The 23346-nt window shown below is 41.4% G+C and overlaps 1 protein-coding gene across 4 annotated transcripts in view; it reads left to right on the top strand.

Moving 5' to 3' along the window:
• The window catches only part of FAM81A (family with sequence similarity 81 member A), an 80997-nt gene extending 63142 nt beyond the window's left edge, over positions 1 to 17855 (top strand). For all 4 annotated transcript variants that reach the window (XM_034660905.1, XM_034660904.1, XM_034660907.1 and 1 more), the window contains exons 7-9: positions 3053 to 3188; positions 4732 to 4927; positions 15506 to 17855. In XM_034660905.1, the coding sequence (XP_034516796.1) occupies positions 3053 to 3188; positions 4732 to 4927; positions 15506 to 15630 (457 nt within the window). In that variant the 3' untranslated portion in view covers positions 15631 to 17855. The remainder of the gene's footprint in view (positions 1 to 3052; positions 3189 to 4731; positions 4928 to 15505) is intronic.
• The last annotated feature ends 5491 nt before the right edge of the window (positions 17856 to 23346 follow it).

The raw sequence follows: 23346 nt of genomic DNA, 5'->3' as shown, positions 1-23346 counted from the left end.
CTGCGGCGCTTAATCATGGATCCCAAACAGCAGCACTGCCCAGCCAGGGAACACAGTCTGAGACCTCAGCCAACCAGAGGTAATTGTCCAGTGCAGTTAGTGGCTCTGTTTGATCATGTAGCCTAGCCCAGCAGCCCCACCTGGCCAGGGAGCCCAGCCAACAACCCTGCTTGAATGCAGAGCCCAGTTAGGAGGCCCGTCTGACTGGGGAGCCCAGCCAGTGTTTCCCTCAACCCCATGACCTCAGAGCATAATCGGAAGCCCTGTCCAACTAGAAACCTAATAGACATATATAAAATTTTCCATCCAACAGTAGCAGAATACAAATTCCTCTTAAGTGTACATAGAATATTCTCTAGGATAGATCATACGTTAGGTCACAAAACGAGTCTTTTTTTTTTAAGATTTTATTTATTTATTTGACAGAGAGAGAGCACAAGCAGGTGGAGTGGTAGGCGGAAGGAGAGGGAGAAGTAGGCTCTCCGCTGAGCAAGGAGCCCAACTTGGGGCTTGATCCCAAGACCCTGGGATCATGACCCGAGCCAAAAGCAGATGCTTAACCTGACTGATCCACCCAGGCGCCACTCACATAACAAGTCTTAATAAATTTAAGAAGATCAAAATCATATCAAGTACCTTTTCTGACCACAGTGGGATGAAAGTAGAAATCAGTAATAGGAGGAAAATTGGAAAATTCACAAACATGTGGAAATTAAACAACACACTCCTGATCAACAGATGGCTCAAAGAAAATCAAAAGGGAAATTTAGAAAATCTTGAAATAGATGAAAATGGAAACACAATGTACTGAAAGTTATGGGATGTAGCCAAAGCAGTTTTATGAGGAAAGTTTGCAGTAATAAATGCCTACGTTAAGAAAAAGGAAAGATCTTGAATAAACAACCTACATTTATACCTCAAGGAACTAGAAAACAAAGAACAAATTAAGTACAAAAATAGCAGAAGGAAGGAAATAATAAAGATTAGGCCAAAAATAAATGAAGTAGAGCATAGAAAACAATAGGAAAAATTAAACTAATTCTTGGGTTGTTTTTTTTTTTTTTTTGAAAGATACACCACATTGACAAAACTTTAGGCAGGCTAACCAAGAAAAAAAAGAAGACTCAAATAAAATTATAAATGAAAGAAGAGACATTATAACTGATACCACAGAAATACAAAGGATCATAAGAGATTACCATGAACAATCATATGTCAACAAATTGGATAGCCGGAAGAAATGGATAATTTCCTGGAAATGTAGAACCTATCAAGATGGAATCAGGAAGAGACAGAAAATCCGAACAGACCAATAACAAGTGAGGAGATTGAATCACTAATCAAAAACCTCCCAACAAAGAAAAGCCCAGGACCAGAGGGCTTCATGGATGAATACTACCAAAATTTAAACCAGAATTAATGTCAATCATTCTCAAACTCTTTCAAAAAATTAAAGAGGAGGAAACACTTCCAAACTCATTTTGTAAATCCAGCATTACCCTGATACCAAAGACAGACCAATATCCCTGTTGAGCATAGATGTAAAAATTCTCAACAAAATGCATAGAAAACCAAATTCAACAGCAAATTAAAAGGACGACACAGCACGATCAAGTGGGATTTATCCCTGGGAATGCAAGGATGGTTCAGTATATGCAAATCAATAAATGTGATACACCACATTAACAGAATGAAGGATAAAAAATCATATGATTATCTCAATAATGTGGGAAAAGCATTTGAAAAAATTTGATATCCTTTTCATGATAAAGACTCCAACAAATTGGGTATAGGAAGAATGTATTTTGACATAACAAAGGTCACATATGACAAGCCCACAGATAATATCTACTCGGCAGTGCAAAGCTGAAAGCTTCTCCTCTAAAATGAGGAATAAGTCGAGGGTGCTCACTCTTCCCACTTCTGTTGAGCACAGTACTAGAGGTCCTAGCCAGGGCACTTAGGCAAGTAAAAGGAATAAAAGGCACCCAAATCAGAAACAGAGAAGTAAAATTATCCCTGTTTATAGATGGTGTGATCTTATAGAGAGAAACTCTAAAGACTCCATTGAAACATTGTTAGCATAATGAATACATTAAAGTCGTGGTGCTCTAAGGCAGTCTTCCTAGTCCAGCAGGGCTGCAGGCTGAGCTCCACAGCTGGCTGGGGCTGCGGGCTTGCTTTCCTGCCCAGGTAAGGCCCAGAAGCTTTTTATGGTAGCATGACCCAGGAATTGTACCAGCCACTCTTCCATGTGTCCCATTGCCCGAGTTGGTCATATGGCCACCCCTAGCTGCAAGAGAGGCTAGGGATGTAGTCTGTGGTCAGGCAGCCGTGGCCCCAGCTCACATCTGAGGATTTCTTAATAGGAAAGAAGAGGAAAATGGTGTCCATTTTATTATTACTGTTATTATTTAAGTCATGTGTTCCTTCCTACTTTTATTCCATTTCATAACAAAATGAATACAAAAGTAATGACAGGAAGGTAGCAAGTGTGGAGTTTTTTTAAAAGGTATTTGGAAAGGGTGAGGACCAGAGGAATGGAGGGTGGGTTTTTTTTTTTTTTTCAATTTTCTTTTTGGTTTGAATTCGGAAGTATCGTATGGGGCAAGAGCAATTTAGAGAATATTTGAGAGAAAGGCAGCCAGGCTCTAGTCCTGGGAGATAACAGGGAGAAGGAGGAAGAGCCTAGGGAAAGAGAAGAGGCTGGAAGGGTGTTTTCTGAACCAAGAACACCGGGGAACCTGTGAAGGGAAAAGATGAGCACCGGGCGTGGCTGTGTGTCACTGTGACACCTTCACACCCACCCCATCAGCTCTTCACCAGTAGGAAGTATTATCAGGTGCGTGTCTGTTGTATCCTCCTTCCCTGCCCCCCACCCCATCCCCAATTTAGTGCTAAGGGCAATTCTAAGGGAAGGTAAGCTTGTAATTTTGAGGGAGCCAAGGTTAACACTGACATATTTATGAGAAATCTGATAGCCAGAGATTGAGATCGTGTGATGTAATTTTACAGTTGTTATACATCTAACTTGCTGATTTTCTTATTTTAGATTTAAAGGTACGATTGAAGAACTCAGTAATGAGATTTTATCTGCACGGAATTGGTTGCAACAGGAGCAAGAGCGGATAGAGAAAGAACTTTTACAGAAGATTGATCAGCTTTCCTTGGTTGTTAAGGAAAACAGTGTAGGTATTGATGTATAGCATAATATAGTAAAGTTATTGGGCGGGGGCCTGCAATGTTTGCGAATAATCCCTAGCAATTTAGCATTGACTGATTTAGCACCACATTATGCTGTTCAGTTATTTCTTGTGTTAGAATCCTTTCTTTCTCTGTGTTCATTATAAAGAGAGCACTTGAATTTGTTTTGGTTAACAAAGGCAAAGTAGAAAATTTTGGCACCTTCAGCTAAGATGAATTTAAGTCAAGACCTTCATGAACCAAATTGTCCACCTGCATTTCTAAATAAAACTAACTACAAGCTTCATCCTAGTGCGGGTGAATTTCATCATCTGGAAAACAGCATCGACTAGGTTTCTCCCGTTAGGCCCCTCCTTCACGCTATAACCACAGGATGTCGAGTCACGGGGCAACATGTCAACAAAATCTACCCCTCTCGTCTCCATTTTCCTTCTCTTTTTACCCCACTCTCCCAGAGAAAGAAGGGTTGCAGAACTGCTCAGAAACCATCAGGAAAGCCTTGCATGTAGAATATTCAAAACCAGTAGGCTCTGAAACTGGTATTTGGCAAGCAAATATCTTCCTCTCCCTTCTCTTTTCTTGCACTCCTTCCTCCTGTTGGACTTCGGTGGAGCAGAAGCATCTGGTGCAGTCTGCCTCTCTGACTCTGCTGTCTCTCAGGGCTGAGACTGCATTGTCCAACATCAAGAGAGCTAGGTCATGCAATAGCCCACTTACCACTCAGTGTTTATAGTCTTGGCCTCCAAAGCTTACTCGCAGACGCAGATTCCCATAAAAACCAGGCACGTTGGAAAGAAAAGAAAATATTTAATATTTCAAATATTTCTGTAAATGTTCTCCTGTATATTATCAGATCTACTGATTGATTTACTTAGATTCATACTACATTTGTAGGCTTCTGTGTCTTTGGGTGACTGTTTATTTTTACATGTGGGTTGGTTAATAATTAACAGTAAACCCCACGATAATAGTAGCTTTAATAAGATAGCATCTTATTTCTCCTTCACAGAAAAGCTGTTTGGGGTAGGGAATGTAGGGCTGATGTGGTAGCTTATCAGTCCTCAGCAACCCACAATTCTTCTGGCTCAACTCTCTGCAGTTTTAGAGAGTGACCCTTGTTCTCATAGTTCAGTATGACCACTAGTGCTCCAGCCATCATGTCTGAATTCCAGGAACAGAAGGAAGACAGAAGGGGTGAGGATAGCCTCAGCTGCCTTTTAGCTTTCCTTGGAAACTGCCATACACCCTTCTACTTACATCTCATTGGCCAGAGCTTCATTTTTATGGCCACACTAAACTCAGGAGACAGCAGAAAATGTAGTCTTAATTCTGGGTGAGCTTACACCCAGCTGAAATTCAGGGCTCTGTTAAGGAAACAGGAGAGAATGGATGTTTGAGCGAGCCAACAAACCACCTTTGCGATTCTATTCCCTGCAGATTGTTGTTAAATGATACTATGACTGATACGGGTGCAGGACAGACTTTCCTTTTGGAATAACCTGGTGCAATTCTTCTCATGGATCTCAGGGAGCCAGTGAAAGGGACATGGAGAAGAAGCTCAGCCAGATGTCAGCCAGACTTGACAAAATAGAAGAAAGTCAGAAGAGGAACATGGAAGTGCAGAGAACAAAACAAGAAGAGGAGAAAGTGCATGGGCGGATCAACAAGCTGGAGTTACAGATGAATGAGGACATGAAGGAAATGAAAGCAGAAGTTGACGCTGGTAGGCCAAAAAGCAGAAGGCTCTCATGGGTTTTTTCTTTTCTTTTTAATTGTTAATCTTTATTCCTTTTTTTAAATGTTTCTTATTTAACTTCAATTGATTAACATATAATGTATTATTACTTTCAAACATAGAGGTCAGTGATTCATCAGTCTTACATAATACCCAGTGCTCATTACATCACAAGCCCTCCTTAATGCCCATCACCCAGTTACCCCATCCCTCTACCTCCTTCCCCTCCAGAAATCCTGTTTGTTTCCTATGATTAAGAGTCTTTTATGGTTTTTCTCCCTTTCTGATTTCATCTTATTTTTTCCTCTCTTTTCCTATGTTCACCTGTTTGAGATCAGTGAGATCATATCAGTGAGATCATATCAGTGAGATCCACATATCAGTGAGATCATATGATAATTGTCTTTCACTGATTGACTTATTTCACTTAGCATAGTACCCTCTGGTTCCATCCATATTGTTGCAAATGGCAAGATTTCATTTTTTTGATGGCTGCATAACATTCCAGTGTGTGTGTGTGTGTGTGTGTGTGTGTGTGTGTGTGTGTGTACACCACATCTTCTTTATCCATTCATCTGTCAATGGACATCTGAGCTCTTTCCATAATTTGGCTATTGTGGACATCGCTGCTATAAACATTGGGGTGCAGGTGCCCCTTCGGATCACTACATTTGTATCTTTGGGGTAAATCCCCAGCAGTGCAATTCCTGGGTTGTAGGGTAGCTCTGTTTTCAACTTTTTCAGAAACCTCCATACTGTTTTCCAGAGTCGCTGTACCAGCTTGCAATCCCACCAACAGTGTAAGGGTTCCCCTTTCTCCACATCCTTGCCAACATCTGTCGTTTCCTGACGTCTTAATTTTAAACATTCTGACTGGTGTGAGGTGGTATCTCATTGTGGTTTTGATTTGTATTTCACTGATGCCAAATGATGTTGAGCATTTTTTCATGTGTCTGTTGGCCATTTGTATGTCTTCTTTGGAGAAATGTCTGTTCATGTCTTCTGCCCATTTCTTGATTGGATTATTTGTTCTTTGGGTGTTGAGTTCTTTATAGATTTTGGATACTAGCCCTTTATCTGATAAGACATTTGCAAATATCATCTCCCGTTCTGTTGGTTGTCTTTTGGTTTTGTTGACTTTCCTTTGCTGTGCAAAAGCTTTTTATCTTGATGAAGTCCCAATAGTTCATTTTGCTTTTGTTTCCCTTGCCTTTGGAGACGTGTTTAGCAAGAAGTTGCTGCAACCAAGGTCACAAAGGTTGCTGCCTGTGTTCTCCTCTAAGATTTTTATGGATTCCTGTCACATGTTTAGGTATTTAATCCATTTTGAGTCTATTTTTGTGTATGGTGTAAGAAAACGGTCCAGATTCATTCTTCTGCATGTGGCTGTCCAACTTTCCCAACACCATTTGTTGAAGAGACTGTCTTTTTTCCATTGGGTATTCTTCCCTGCTTTGTTGAAGATTAGTTGACCATAGAGTTGAGGGTCCATTTTCTGGGTTCTTTATTCTGTTCTACTGATCTGTGTGTCTTTTTTTTGTGCCAGTACCATACTGTCTTGATGATTATAGCTTTATAGTAGAGCTTGAAGTCTGGAATTGTGATGCCACCAGTTTTTTGGGGTTTTTTCCCAACATTCCTTCGGCTATTTGGGATCTTTTCTGGTTCCATATGAATTTTAGGAATATTTATTCCAGCTCTGTGAAAAAATTTGATGATATTTTGATAGGGATTGCATTGAATGTATAGTTTGCTCTAGGTAACATAGACATTTCAACAATATATGTTCTTCCAATCCATGAGCATGGAACGTTTTCCCATTTCTTTGTGGTCTTCCTCAGTTTCTTTCGTGAGTGTTCTATAGTTTTCTGAGTACAGATCCTTTGTGTCTTTGATTAGTTTTATTCCTAGGTATCTTAGGGGTTTTGGTGCGATTGTAAATGGAATCAACTCCTTCATTTCTCTTTCTTCTGTCTCAGTGTATAGAAATGCAACTGATTTCTGTGCACTGATTTTATATCCTGCCACTTTGCTGAATTGCTGTATGAATTCTAGCAATTTTGGGATGGAGTCTTTTGAGTTTTTCACATAGAGTATCATGTCATCTGCAAAGAGTGAGTTGTACTTCTTCTTTGCCAATTCAGATGCTTTTTATTTCTTTCTGTTGTCTGATTGCTGAGGCTAGGATTTCTAGTGCTATGTTGAACAACAGTGGTGAGAGTGGACATCCCTGCCATGTTCCTGACCTTAGGGGGAAAGCTCTCAGTTTTTCCCCATTGAGAATGATCACTGTGGGCTTTTTGTATATGGCTTTTATGATATTGAGGTATGTACCCCTCTATCCCTACACTGAAGAGTTTTAATCAAGAAAGGATGCTGTACTTTGTCAAATGTTTTTCTGCATCTTTTGAGAGGATCATATGGTTCTTATCCTTTCTTTCATTTATGCAGTGTATCACATTGATTGATTTGCGGATGCTGAACCACCCTTGCAGCTCAGGAATAAATCCCACTTGGTCGTGGTGAATAATATTTTTAATGCACTGTTGGATCCTATTGGCTAGTATCTTGGTGAGAATTTTTACAACCATGTTCATCAGGGATAATGGTCTGTAATTCTCCTTTTTGGTGGGGTCTTTGTCTGGTTTGGGACCAAGGTAATAATGCTGGCCTCATAGAAAGAGTTTGGAAGTTTCCCTTCCATTTCTATTTTTTGAAACAGCTTCAGAAGAATAGGTATTAATTCTTCTTTAAATGTTTAGTAGAATTCCCCTGGGAAGCCATCCAGCCCTGGATTCTTATTTGTTGGGAGAGTTTTGATTACTGCTTCAATTTCCTTGCTGGGTATGGGTCTGTTCAGGTTTTCTGTTTCTTCCTGTTTCAGTTTTGGTAGTATATACAACTCTAGGACTACATCCATTTCTTCCAGATTGTCTAATTTGTTAGCATATAGTTGCTCGTAATCTGTTCTTATAATTGTATTTCTTCAGTGTTGGTTATGATCTCCTCTCTTTCAGTCATGATTTTATATATTTGGGTCCTTTCTCTTTTCTTTTTGTTAAGTCTGGCTAGGGGTTTACTGATCTTATTCTTTCAAGGAACCAACTCCTAGTTTCATTGATCTGTTCTACTCTCTTTTGGTTTCTATTTCATTGATTTCTGCTCTAATCCTTATTAATTATTTTCTCCTCCTGGGTTTAGGCTTTATTTACTGTTCTTTCTCCAGCTTCTTTAGGTATAAGGTTAGATTGTGTATTTGAGACCTTTTTTGTTCCTTAAGAAAGGCTTTAGTGCTATATACTTCCCTCTTAGGGCCACCTTTGCTGCATCCCAAAGGTTTTGAACAGTTGTGCTTTCATTTTCATTTGTTTCCATGATTTTTTAAAATTCTTCTTTAGTTTTGTGGTTGACCCATTCATTCTTTAGTAGGATGCTCTTTAGCTTCCATGTATTTGAGTTCTTTCCAAATTTCCTCTTGTGATTGAGTTCCAGTTTCAAAGCGTTGTGGTCCAAAAATATGCAGGGAATGATCCCAATCTTTTGGTACTGGTTGAGATGTGATTTGTGACCCAGTATGTGATCTATTCTGGAGAATGTTCCATGTGTACTCGAGAAGAATGTGTATTCTGTTGCTTTAGGGTGGAATGTTCTGAATATATCTGTGAATTCCATCTGGTCCATTGTGTCATTCAAAGCCCTTGTTTCCTTGTTGATCTTCTGCTTAAGTGATCTGTCCATTGCTGTGAGTGGGGTGTTAAAGTCCCCTGCTATTATTGTATTATTATTAATGTGTTTCTTTAATTTGGTATTAATTGGTTTATATAATTGGCTGCTCCCATGTTAGGGGCATAAATATTTACAACTGTTAGATCTTCTTGTTGGATAGACCCTTTAATTATGACATAGTGTCCTTCCTCATCTCTTATTACATACAGGCTTTGGTTTAAAATCTAATTTGTCTGGGGGTGCCTGGGTGGCTCAGTCGTTAAGCATCTGCCTTTGGCTCAGGGCATGATCCCAGAGTCCTGGGATTAAGCCCCACATCAGGCTCCTCAGCGGGGAGCCTGCTTCTTCCTCTCCCATTCCCCCTGCTTCTGTTCCCTCTCTTGCTGGCTATCTCTCTCTGTGTCAAATAAATAAATAAGATCTTTAAAAAAATCTAATTTGTCTGATATAAGGATTGCCACCCCAGCTTTCTTTTGATGCCCATTAGCTTGATCAATGGTTTTCCACCCCCACTTTCAATCTGGAGGTGTCTTGGGTCTAAAATGAGTCTCTTGAAGACAGCATATGGATGGGTCTTGCTTTTTTATCCAATCTGATACCCTCTGTCTTTTGATTGGGGCATTTAGCCCATTTACATTCAGAGTAGCTACTGAAAGATATGAATTTAGTGCCATTGTATTACCTGTAAAGTCACTGTACCTGTATATTGTCTCTGCTCCTTTCAGTTCTGTGTTACTTTTGTGCTCTCTTTTTGCTTTAAGGATCCCTTTTAATATTACTTGCAGGGCTGTTTTAATGATCACAAATTCTTTTAGTTTCTCTTTGTCCTGGAAGCTTTTTATTTCTCCTATTTCAAATAACAGCTTAGCTGGATAAAGTATTCTTGGCTGCATATTTTTCTCATTTAGCACCTGAATGTATCATGCCAGTCCTTTATGGCCTGCCAGGTCTCTGTGGATGGGTCTGTTGCCAGCCTTATGTGTCTACCCTTTCAGGTTATGGACCTCTTTTCCCAAGCTGCTTTCAGGATTTTCTGTCTCTGAGATTTGCAAATTTTACTATTGTATGTCGGGGTATTGGCCTATTTTTATTGATTTTGAGGGGGGTTCTCTATGCCTTCTGGACTTGAATGCCTGTTTCCTTCCCAAGATTAGGGAAGTTCTCAACACTAAACAACTATACCTTCTGCCCTCCCCCCTCTCTCTTTCCTCTTCTTGTTATTCCAATTATTCAAGTATTGTTTCGCTTATGGTATCATTATCTCTCATATTATCCGCCTGTGATCCAGGAGTTGTTTATCTCCCTTTTTCTCAGCTCCTTTTTCTCCATCATTTTGTCTTCTAGATCACTAATTCTCTCTTCTGCCTCATTTATCCTAGCAGTTAGAGCCTCCATTTTGTATTGTATCTCAATATAATAGCTTTTTTTATTTCAACTTGATTAGATTTGAGTTCTTTTATTTCCCCAGAAAGGGATTCTGTAGTGTCTCCTGTGCTTTTTTCCAGCCCAGCCAGTATCTTTATAATTGTTATTCTGAACTCTAGTTCAGACATGTTACTTATGTCCATACTGATTAGGTCCCTGGCAGTCAGTACTGCCTCTTGTTCTCTTTTTTGAGGTGAGTTTTTCCATCTTGTCATTCTGTCCAGAGAAGAACAGATGAATGAGAGGACAAATTACTAAAATGGCAAAAACAACCCCAGAGAAATATACACTAAACAAATCAGAAGTGACTGAAAACCAAAAAGAAAAAAAATTTTTTTTTTAAAAAGAGAGAGAATATAATCAGACAGGTGAAAGAACAGAGTAATACACTGGATCCTGTGTATATTTTGATCTCTCTATTAGAAAGCTAGATCCCAAGATTGTAAAGAAAGAAAAACATATATGTACAAAAATAAAATTCAATACAATGAAAGGATAGAATGTAACTGTAAAATGAAAATTAGGGAAGCCTGGGTGGCTCAGTCAGTTAAGCGCCTGCCTTCTGTGCAGGTCATGATCCCAGGGTCCTGGGATCAAGTCCCACATCAGGATCCCTGCTCAGCAAGGAGTCTGCTCCTCCCTCTGCCTCTGCCCGTCCCCTTGCTTGTGTTCCCTCTCTCACTCAAAATAAATAAAATCTTTATCAAAAAAATGAAAATTAAAAGACAAAAAAAAAGGAATATAAACAGACAGGTGAACAGAACAGAGCCCTATACTATATTCTGAGTGTATTTTGGTCGGTTTATTAGAAGAAACTACATCCCAAACTTGTAAAAAAAAGAACCTATATACATACACAAATAAGATTAAATACATTGAAAGGATAGACTGTAACTGTAAAGATGAAAATTCAAACAGACTTTAACAAAAAAAAAAGAAAAGAAGAAGAAAGAGAGAATATGATCAGACAGGTGAAGAAAACAGAGTCATACACTAGATTCTGGGTGTATTTTGGTCTGTTTTTTTAGAAGAAACTGCATCCCAAAATTGTCAAGAAAGAAAAACTTAGGTATATACAAAAATAAGCACAATGAAAGGATAAAAATGTAACTGTAAAAATGAAAATTAAAAAAGATTTAAAAAACAGAGTTGATAAAATAAGAAATTGGTTGAGACTCCTGGGTGGCTCAGTCGGTTAAGCGTCTGCCTTTGGCTCAGGTCATGAGCCCAGGGTCCTGGGATCAAGTCCTGCATCAGGCTCCTTGCTTAGCAGGGAGCCTGCTTCTCCCTCTGCCTGCCACTCCTGTTTGTGCTTGCTTTCCCTCTCTGACAAATAAATGAAATCTTAAAAAAGAAAGAAATTGGTTGAAAAAGGAAAGAGAAAAAAATTAAAATTGAAAGACTGAAGTATTCGTGGAAAAAACCCCCACAATTCTATATGCTATATTCCCCTAGCACTGGAGTTTTGTAGTTCTCTGTGATTAGTAAACTTGGTCTTAGTCGGAAGTTCTTGCTCATCTTCTGGGGGAGGGGCCTGTTGCACCGATTCTCAGGTGTCTTTGCCCTGGGTGGAATTGCATCACCCTTGCCAGGGGGCAGGCTAATTAAGCTGCTTCTGATTGCTCTACGTGGCTTTTGTTCCTTAAAGGTTTTCGGCACGGCTTTAGAAGATGAGAATGAAAATGGCAATCTCCCAGTCTCCAGCCCAGAGCTAAGAGCTCGAGGCCCCACTTCCCAGTGTGCCCTCAGGGAAGAGCAGTCAATCACTCCTGTCCCCTGGTCTCCAGCCGCACTCCGTGCTCACCCAGCCTGTGACCGAACATTTCTGTCTCAGGCACCCGACCCTGTTTCCAGTCTCCGAGCCCTGCAGACTCCTGCGGTGCACACCCACGCCGCTTCTCCCAGCGAAGGAAGAGGGGTCTCACTTCTGTTTGCCACTTCCTGGGCCCCTGCTGGGAGAGCAGTTTCCCAACTGTGCCACGGTTTGTGGTTCATAGCAACACCCAGCTGAGAGCCCACTCCTGGGTTCGCTGATTGCAGCCAGCTTTCCCGCTCAGATGCCTGGGAACTCTGCCACTCAGGCACCCCTGGGCTTCCTGTGACCCCAGGGATCCTGAGACCACATTGTCCCACCTAGAATTCCACCCCACTTCGCCGCCTGAGCACTTTTCAGGCAGGGACGTCCCTCACCAGAGCAGTGTTTTAAAAGTTCTGATTTTGTCCTCCACGCTATGTCACTTTCCGGTGCCCGCTGATGGAGGCTCCCCCCGGGGTTTATCTTCCCGTATATCACCTCGGACTCACTTCTCCGCACCTCCTACCTTGCAGAAAGTGGTCGCTTTTCTATTTGTAGAGTTGCAGCTGTTCTTTTCTTAGATCTCCGGTTGAGTTCGCAGGTGTTCAGCATGATGTGACAGCTATCTAGCTGAATTCCTGGGAGCAGTCGGAACTACGCGCTCCTACTCCTCCGCCATCTTGGACTCCCGCTCGGGGGTCATTTTCAAAGGGATCTGAAAACCAATTAATGAGCAACCCCCTGGCTAACCGTCATCACAGTGAAACGCCCTTAGGTGGTTCCCTAAGTAGCTGTGCTGTATTGAACTGACGTGTTGTTTCAATTCCAAGTATGTGGAAAGCCACCACGAGGGACAGGCACACAAATGAAAACTGCTCATTTTGCAACCGATGTGCACTTTCTTTAGTGCCATCTGCGGGTTCGTTTCTGCTCATAGCCATGATCAGTATGTCTCAGAAATGAACCTCTATCTTTGAGCGGCTTTGGAAGGCTTATTTTATACCGCGGGCAGTATGCTGCCATGGCAGCGAATGATTTTCCTCCGCGCGGAAGTCAGCAGGGCCCATTAATTCACATATGTTTAGAAGAAAGTGGTAACGCTGATTTCCAGGTCTGAAGTACTGTCGCATGTAAAGAAGGGGTTAGATTCACACTGTGAGCTTAGGAATACAGGCCTGGACCCAGTAAGTGGAAGTTACTTGAAGACAGATTTCAACTCCTCACGAGGCAGGTTATCCTCAGGTAACGGGTCCTAAGAAGACATTGGTGGCTTTGTGAGCCTGAGAGCTCTTTGTGACTGAACGTATTCAAGTGGAGGCTGGTTGGTCATGGTCGGCAAAGACAAGACAGGCTTACAGTGTGACGAGGAGCGCTGCATTATCTCCGAGCTCCTTCCAGTTCTATGATTCCATAATTTTCTTCTGCAGAATCTACTAAAAGTAGTTCGATCCCAAGAATAGTTTTGTAGTTGCCACCAAAACTTGATGAGTTTATGTAAGTAGAAGCCATAGGGACATCTGGGTGGCTCAGTCGGTTAAACGTCTGCCTTGAGCTCAAGTCATGATCTTGGGGTCCTGGGATCAAGTCCCGAGTTGGGCTCCCTGCTCAGCGGGGAGTCTGCCTCTCCCTCTGCCTGCCCCTCCCCCTGCTTGTGTGCACATGCTCTCTTTCTGACAAATGAATAAAATCTTTAAAAAAATAAGTAGAAGTCACAGTTAAATTTATGCATTGAAGAACTTGTGAAGATAAAAACAAATTTTCTTTCTTTGGGGCTATTGGTATGTGAATATTTCATCAGAGTTTAACTTTGCATCATTCCCTCAGGGGGTTTGTTCCCTTCTGTTCAACATACCATTGAAGTGGTTAATAGTCAGGGGCGCCTGGCTGCCTTTGGCTCAGGGAGTGATCCCAGCGTTCTGGGATCCCCACACCAGGCTCCTCCGCTAGGAGCCTGCTTCTTCCTCTCCCACCCCCCTGCTTGTGTTCTCTCTCTCGCTGGCTGTCTGTCTCAGTCAAATAAATAAATAAATAAAATCTTTAAAAAAAAAAAAGAAGTGGTTAATATTCAGTACCTAATAAGAAAGACATATGAGCTTTTTAAAAATAAAAAGATTTACTTTTTCTTATTCCCAAAATAATATATTTCTTAATGGAAAATAAGAAAACACAAAATATTTTCTTAAATCTTCATAACTTCTCTCACCCAGGGGTCATCTTTATATGTACCATTCTATACTTACATGTGCTTTTTCAAATTAAAGCTCATGCCATACATGCTGATTTGTCACCTGCTCTTTTACATGTTGTCTCTTTCTGTTCAATAAGAACATTATTTTTAGTAAGTAATATTTATTCTTTATATGACATGAATTGTCAGTAGAGAAAATTTTCTGAGAGAAAATTCTTTTTCCCCCCAAAGATTTATTTATTTATTTTTAGAGCGAGAGGGAGAGCTAGAGTAGGAGTGGGAGGGGCAGAGGGAGACAATCTCGAGCAGACTCTGAGCTGAGCGTTTAGCTCCATGCAGGGCTTGAGCCCATGACCTGAGCTGAAATCCAGAGTTTGACACTCAACCAGCTGAGCTACCCAGGTGCCCCTCAGAGAAAAGTCTATATTTACTAATAAAGATGAGACCTTTTAAATGTGTATTTTAAAAACGCATAGAAATACAGAATAACATGAAATGCTTTTTTGATGGGGAATTTTTTCTTTTGTTTTGCTTTTTATTTTGAAATTATTTCAAATTTAGAAAAACTGTAAGAATAGTCCAAAAACTCTATACATCTTTCATAGAGACTAACCAATTGTTAACATTTGGGAAATTTGCTTTATCTCGTGTGATGGGAGTGTGTGTGTGTGTGTGTGTGTGTGTGTGTGTGTAAATACAATTTTTTTTTCCCTAAGTCATTTGGCAGTAAGTTGGAGAAGTCATGATGCCTTTTTAATCCTTTATCATTTCAATCTATAAACCCTAAGGACAGGGACATTCTCTTAAATAACTATAGTCCAGTGAAATAGTGATGAAAAATTTTTCAATATTCAATTTTCCACTTTCACCATTGTTTTCTTTAGAGCAGACCTTCCCGGTCTAGGTTCTATTCCAGAATCATACAGCATAGTTTGTGATCATGTTTATTTAGTGTCTTTTAGTATGAAGCCATTCCTCAGTGATGTTACATCATTAGAGAATACAGGCCAGTATTTTGTGGAATGTCAGTTTGGGTCTGCTCGCTTCCTCTTAATTAGATTCAGGCTGTGCATTTTGGACAGAAATGCCACAGAAGTAGTGTGTCCCTTACTTATCAGGGAACCTTATCAGGAGTATGTGATGATGTTTTTTCTCTCGGTATTGGCGAAATTAACTTTGATCCCTTGGTTAAAGTGGTATCTGCCAGATTTCTCCATTGTAACAGTTCCCTTCCCCCTTTGTAATTAGAAAGTAATCTGTAGGGAGATACAGTAAAACTGTGTAACTATCCTGTTCCCTCTCAAACTTTTACTCCAGTAGTCTTAGCATCTATTGATAATTATTGCCCAAATCAGCTATTACTATATGGCGTAGAATTTGACACAGCATTGTTTTCTAATATTAACTCTTGTGAAATTTACCTCTTCTTAAGGGTTTACAGCCATCTATGAAAGCATAGGATCCCTCAGGCAAGTTCTCGAAGCCAAGATGAAGTTGGACAAGGACCAGCTGCAGAAGCAAATCCAGCAGATGCAGAAGCCAGAGGCTCCCCTGTGAAGGGAGCTGGGACAAGGACCTCAAAAGTGGTTTTGCCAGTGGGGCAAGAGCTGCATACCTCCGTAGCCAGGCTGTCACTGCATTCAGGAGTGTTCTATTCATGGCGTGCATGTGCCAAGCAATGTGTTTTCATGGGTCTAAATGTTTACCTTGGGTCTCGAAAACACTTTCTTTTAAAGTATTAAGTACAATTTTTACCACTTTATTCCATTTCTCTAAATTCAGTGGAATATCCTCCCTGCCCCTAGATTTGGAAAGGCTTTTAACCCCTTCATTTTATGAATGAAAAGACTTAACGACTTTCCTTCAATGCTTGACGCTCTAGCCAAGACTTTACTATTTTGAAAAATGTCATGGTGATTTTTTTTTTAAATTAAGAAACTAATGAATTGTCACAGGAATGTGTTGCTCCTCACCCTAAATTAAGAGAATGTCCTGGTAGATTAGAATTCAACCTTTTGGTCCGTATTTGAATTTTATTATTGTTATCTGTGCATTTCTTATATGGTTATCTTCTTGTAAATCTTCTGTCTTTTGTAGGGACAAGGGATTTAACTTTTGGAAAACAACCCCCCAACCACCATTTATGTAATGAAAATAGCTTAAAGATTGATAACTGCCATTTACATTGCAAATTAAAATGGAAACTTAAGGCAATTATCTAGATAATGCAAGGCACAATATCTGCATAGACCACCTACTTAAACCAGGTTTTAATATTGAAAACTTTTTTCAATTATCCACAGCCTGTATAGTGATAGCCATATCTTTAATAATGGAATGGTGGTTAATAGTCTGTTTATTGCGCAATTAATTGTTAATCATAATAGGATGTGAGAATTTTTCAGGCTTTATGATCTCCTCTCTAACTGTTTCCAAAATTGGCACAAAGTGCTAAGGTTTATATACACTTATTGTAACTGTATTCTTGTGCCTTGGTTTTACCACGTCAATGCAATGTATCCTCTAAAAGTTTTAGGACAAAATAGAAGGCATGACAATACATCAGAATTATGATGTAAAAATGGGATCCTATGTAATTTTTAAATGTTCTAAAAATTTTATCACTGTTAAGACATTAATCATTCAGTATTATTAATGAAATAGAAATTCATACTTTTGTATGGACAGAGAATCAAATTGATATTGCATTTATAACACTGTCAAGAAACTTTCATTTTGAGCAGCTTTGTAGATGATGGGTGTTTTCTTTTCAATCACCATATTTGATTAGTCATTGAAAATTGGCGCCAGTGAAATTGTTCACCTGCGTTCGTATAAACCAATGGTGAGACACACACTGTTCTAAACTGTGAGGGTGCCCAGGAAAAGGAAAACAGTTCTTTAAAAATTAAAAAAAAGATGTTTTTTGTTTGCCAAGGACTCAGGAAAATTAAAGCATTTTCTATTTTTAGGATAAATCATAAATGAAATATGTAACTGGCTATTACTGTTTACCCATATAAAATAGGCCACTGAGGTCCATAGTATTTTACCCTCAATGGCTGGCCAAAAATTCTTTGAAAATTTGGACCTGAGAAATCCTATAAGGAATGTGTCATCCAACACGTCGTTCCTAATTTTACCACAAATCTTTGCCTCACTATGTAGGAAGACGATTTCCCCTTAACAATGAAAAGACAAAGGTGAACGCTCTTTTGCAATCAGAAAGCGAATTTGTTTTTGTAATCAAGTAAGTACGTCTAGTACAGGTTTCCCTGCTGAAGCACAAGCCACAGCACAGAGAGTTATGCCCCCTGCAGCATCCCTCTCCTCTGTGGTCCCTGGGGGAGGAAGGGTCCACAGGCGCGACTCCTGGGGAGAGGGGGCCCCGGGGGCCAGCTGGACTCAGGTTGAGGGCTGCATGAGCCGGTGACGGCTGGCTGTCCACTGAAATTGCCCAGGTGCTTCTGATGCTGCCCACCTTGTGTCCTGAGCTCCCGCAGGGGTTCCCCACCCTGGCAACATGCCAGAATCACCCGGGCAGTTCGAAGAGCTACTGATGCCCAGGCTGCCCCCCTAGGCCAGCGGAGCCGGCACCTCTGGGAGGTGGGACCCAGGCATCTGTAAGTAACCAAGGCCCCCCGGGGGATTCAGAGGCTGCCGAGGTTGTAAGCCACTGAGCTACAGCGTACGCTTATGACCAAAGTCTAAACGAGGATCAGCTTCCGTGTTCTTTCCTTTACCAGAAATTTGCAATAAAAGGAATAAAATTTCTAAATAAACGTGGTGTATGAATTTTAAATTTAAAAGTATTTCGGTGAGAGGCAACGTACTGGGTACTGGAAAGTCACGGGGAGCTGCTCCGTCTGGGGGTGTCGGAGGCCGCGGTGCCTTCTCGCCTCTGGGCTAAGGCCAGCTGCCAGTTGCTAGTGTGTGCTGGGCCCCTGTGCTGCAGACTCGGTGTGTGTTCACTCATTGCAGTGTAGCAACAAGTACTGTTCGCGTCCCCATTTTACAGATGAGAAAAATGGGTCACCTAAAGGTTGGGCAACTTGCCCCAAATCCTGCAGCTAATACGTGGGATCCGTGATTCATTCACACCAGGTAGCCTACTTCCACAGTCCAGGCACCTAACCAGTATGCCACTATCCTACCTCGAGAGATAATCCTTGCTTTCTGCCTAACTGACTTGCCAGGCCACCAACTGCAGCCCCATCTCTACAGGACCTTACAGCTCCACCATCGGAGTTCCTTTGCTTTTTAGTGTCCCAGTTCCAAACACCTACGAGAGACCCCTCAGTAGCTTCACTTGGGTCAGAGGTCTTCCTCTGGTTTATCAGTGTAGGCATGGGACATGAGGCCAGTTGGTGCCACAGGCCTAAGAGGTCCCAGGCATTGCAAGCCCTGTGCTGGGACTGTCCTACTCAGGGGACTGCGGTTCTATGCACTGGGAGATGAGTTACGTTAGGTGACTGCAGAGCGGAACAGAACGATTCCCTCTAAACATGGTTATCCCAGTTGGCTCTCAGCCTGAAAGCACCCACAAACCACTCATGACATCCTGGAAATTCAATGGTAACTAGATGGAGTTCTTCTGTCACTGTCCTCTTCTAGCTGTGTGATCTTGGGCAGTTCTCTTAACCTTTCTGAATCTCAGTTTTCTCATCTGCAGAATGGAAATTATAACTGTTTAAAAGAGGCAGCTAAGTTATAATTTTCGAAATGCTGAAGTAGTTCATGCAGTTTTGGGTACTGAGTGGTCAAATATGGGGAATGGGAGGGGAGATATTGGTGGTGTATCATAGCAAGTAAATGGGAAGTTCATGTTTTGGTTCAAAGCATCCCATTCCCTGCTGGGATCGTTTATGGGAAGTGACTCTAACCTCCAAAGAAAGTGGTATCCCAGCCTGAGACACAGAAGAGCAGTAGAGCCTGGATGAAGAGAGAAGTGGACAGGACCAGAATGGGGACAGTCCCTGAATGTGGGGGAAGCTCTGGGCAGATCCTCAGGCTAAACAGGCTCATCCCTGGAGCAGGCGTGGCTTCCCTAGGACTAAGCCTGGGATGAGGTGCATCCACTGAGGGGCCTGTGTCGAGAGGGCTGTGATGGGTGGGATCAAACCCAGAAGGTGGAAGCAAGAAATAAGCAAATGTATATCCATGTAATGGAATCCTATGCAGCTGTAACAAGGAAAGGAATTCTGACACATGTTTTAGCATGGATGAATCTTGAGGACATTTTGTTTAGTGAAATAAGCAAGTTACAAAAAGACAAATGTTGTATGATTCCACTTGTATGAGGTACATAGAAGACTCAAACTCATAGAAACAGAGTAGCATGATAGTTGCCAGGGGCTTGAGGGTGGGGCGGGGGATGGGGAGCTAGTATCAAATGGGTACAGAGTTTCAGTTGGAGAAAAGGAAAAAGTTTTGAAGATGGATGATGGTGATGGTTACAAACAATGTGAATGTACTTACTGCATTTGATGTACTTAATGACACAGAACTATACATTTAAAAGTGGTTAGGGATGCCTGGGTGGTACAGTTGGTTAAGTGTCCTACTCTTGGTTTTGGCTCAGATTGTGATCTCAGGGTTGTGGGATCGAGCCCTGTGTTGGGCTCTGCGCTCAGCGGGGAGTCTGCTTAAGACTCTCTCTCCCTCTGCCCCTCCCCTTTGTGTGCTCTCTCTCTCTCTAAAATATATAAATCTAAAAAAATGGTTAAACTAGGGGTGCCTGGGTAGCTCAGTCGATTAAACATCTGACTCTTGGTTTTGGCTCAGGTCGTGATCTCAGGGTTATGGGATTGAGCCCTGTAATGGGCTCGGCACTCAGTGGGGAGTCTGCTTAAGACTCCCTCTCCCTCTCCCTCTGCCCCTTCCCCCACTCTCTCTCTCTCTCTAAAATAAATAAATCTTTTAAAAAGAGATATGTGTACATTTTACTAGTTACCATTTTTATTTTTTTAATTTTTTTAAAAGATTATTAGAGAGAGAGCAAGAAAGTTGGGGGGGGCAGGGGGAGAGGGAGAGAGAGAGAGAGAGAGCAGCAGACTCCCCACTGAGCATGGAGCCTGACACAGGGCTCAATCCCATGACCCTGAGATCACGACCTGAGCCAAAATCAAAAGTCGGTTGGTCAACCAACTGAGCCACCTGGGTGCCCCCCAAAATATATATATCTTACAAACAACAAAACAAAACAAAAGAAGTGGATTCATTAGCCGTCCAGTTGAGCCTTCAGATGAGACTGCAGCCCTAGTAGCTTTCCTGCACCCTCCTGAGAGATGTTAAATCAGAGGCACCCAGTGAAGCCATGCCCACATATCTGACCCACAGAAACTGTGAGATAATAAGTATTTGTTGTTTTAAATTGCTACATTTTGGGGCAATTGGTTATATGCAGCAATAGAAAATTAATGCACTGGCACTGGGTAATCTTTCTTTTCTTTTTAAAGATTTTATATATTTATTTATTTGACAGAGAGAGCACAGAAGCAGGGGGAGTGGCAGGCAGAGAGAGAGAGAGAGAGAAGCAGGCTCCCTGCTGAGCATGGAGCCCAATGCAGGACTTGATCCCAGGACCCTGAGATCATGACCTGAGCCAAAGGCAGACGCTTAACCGACTGAGCCACCCAGGAAGCCCTGGCACTGGGTAATCTTGACAGAACTACTTTGTGGAAATGTGTATTTCTTGTGCTACAAAGTATATGTTCACATATATAATCTCAATACATTTTCTGAGCAGGACATGATCTTAACTTATACTGAATGGCATACATATCTTATTCCATTTAATCTTTGTAATTAGCCTATTTGGTGTGTACTATTATTTCCATTTTGTGGATGGAACAGAGAGGGAGAAGTTGAATGTTAACTAATATTACAGTTGACTCTTGACTAACACAGATTTGAACTGCACAGGCCCACTTACATGTGGATTTTTTTTATAAATACGGTACTGTAAATGTATTTTCTCCTATGGTTTTCTTAATAAAATTTTCTTTTTTCTAGCTTACTTTGTTGTAAGAATACAGTATATAATTCATATAATTTACAAAATAGGTGTTAATTGACTGTTATCAGTAAGGTTTCTGGTTAAGTTTTGGGGAAATCAAAAGTTATATGTAGAATTTCAGCTTTGTAGGGGGGGTGGGGGAGGGTTGTTGGTGCCCCTAATCCTCTGCATTGTTCAAGGGTCAACTGTATATAGAAGCTGAAAATGAAACAAAGCTCATACAGCTAATTAATGGAGTTGCAGGGATTTGAATCCACATCCATATCAAAGTTTAGGCTGCCATTTTGCTTCAAGAAAGTCAACACCTACACATAAGGTGACTTATTCAATATCTAACAATTGTTTGGAGTCAGAATAATGTTTAGCTCAGTTGTTCTCAAAGTATCCCTAGATCAGAAGCATCAGCATTACCTGGGGGCTTGTTAGAAATGTAAGCTGACAGCCCCATGCCAGACTTCCTGAATTAGGAACTCAGATGAGCTCAGCAATTGGCTTTGACAAGTCCTGCTGAGGATTCTACTGCAGGTTAAATTTGAGAATCTTGGATCTAGAACTGCACTGTAATACAGTAGCCCTTAGCCCATTTAAATTTCAATAGAATCAGAAATAAATTTAAGAATTCAGTTCCTCGGTTGCACCAGCCACATTTCAAGTGCTCAAGAACCACATGTGGTTAGTGGTTATGGTATTGTCCCATGCAAATGCAGGACATTTCTATTATTGCAGAAAGTTCTATCTGACAGCCCTGGTCTAGAGTTCTTGGTTCTTTCAACTGATGGTTCTGTCCAAACTCTGTACCTTTATCTCTCAGCCTAGAATGAGATTTGGACCTGGAACTTTCCTTCTGTCTCATCCCTTCAAGCTTGTGTCAGTTGTCCTTGTTAGAGATGATTTTGCGGGTCTTTATTTATAAGGTTTTGTCTTAGCTGCTGGTTTTTTTTTTAATGTTTTTTTTTATTATATTATGTTAGTCACCATACAGTACATCCCCGGTTTCCGATGTAAAGTTCGATGATTCATTAGTTGCATATAACACCCAGTGCATTCCCCCACCCCCCTCCCCTCTGAGGCCCTCAGTTTGTTTCTCATAGTCCATAGTCTCTCATGTTTCATCCCCACCCCTTTCTTTATCCCTTTCTTCCCCTGCTGGTTCTGATCAGATGTGGCTTCTGGGAGCACTGTCTTGAGAAGGATGGGGAGGCTGGTGCCAGACGCAGGGGAAGAGCCACAGTGTGTCGGCCAAGGGGCGGGCTAATTAATGGAGTTGCAGGCGGGGCTGTGTGTTGCATGTCTGCCAGGTTTGCACCCAGACGTTCAAGGCATGTGCCTGGCAAAGGGTTGTCGGCCAGGGGTTCTCTTCAGTGATTCTGAGGCTCCCTAGTGAGAGGGACCCGTCAGGCCTGGGACTAGGGTGAGGCAAAGTGATGCACTCATCTTGGAAAATTAAAAGGGATGCCAAAAACTCTGTAATTAAGATAATGCGTTAGCACAATATTTTTAAGATCAAAATTAATGCAAAAAAAATTGCATGATGAACAAAATTTCAAACCTTAAAGACCAGGTTCAGCCATACTGTGTGCAGCCATTGTGGAACTGAGGCCAAACAGAACCATGCTCCTAAGTACACGTTGCATGTAATTTTAAATTTTTGGCGTTTTGTTCATTGTGGATTTTTTTGTCGTTGCTAATATAGATTTTTAGAAATATTGCATTAACATATTATTTGTCTTGATGACAGGATTTTGGCTACTCCCCTCCTTACATTTAGCAAATTTGAAGAGAGTGCCTTACTCACTTCACCCTAATGGCTGCCCTGCCCTGATGTCTGGAAAGTTGGAGCTCAATTCAATGCTCAGTTATTGTAATTAGCTTATCTCCACACTTATCTCCACGTTGCTTTAGATAGTCTCTGGTCTGTTTTTAGCCCTAATTGCCACGCTTTGTTTAATTTTCAGGCTTGTGACTTAATTCTTCCTGGAACTAGGTTGGTACACAAATAAAGAAAAGCTCTGACTCTTCTTTGAGGAAGGGGGCGTGCCAATCTCTGGCGCCACTGGGCCAGACCCTGGGATCCGCTGGCCTTTGCTGCCCCCACGTGGATGGAATAGAAACTTCTAGGGAATCTCTTTCAGCAGGAAGAGCCCATAACCAAGGAGCGCCTCAGTGGAAAGGCCCTTGGAGGTCACCGCCCTCAACCCTCTCATTTTGTGGAACAGAAAACGGAGTGCCAGGGAAGTTAGAAGTGGGATTGGCGG

The sequence above is a fragment of the Ailuropoda melanoleuca genome, chromosome 5, assembly GCF_002007445.2.
Source record: "Ailuropoda melanoleuca isolate Jingjing chromosome 5, ASM200744v2, whole genome shotgun sequence".
NCBI classification, from domain to species: domain Eukaryota; kingdom Metazoa; phylum Chordata; class Mammalia; order Carnivora; family Ursidae; genus Ailuropoda; species Ailuropoda melanoleuca.
The sequence above is the reverse complement of the archived record's forward strand: the minus strand, read 5'-3'. Positions and strand labels throughout refer to the sequence as shown.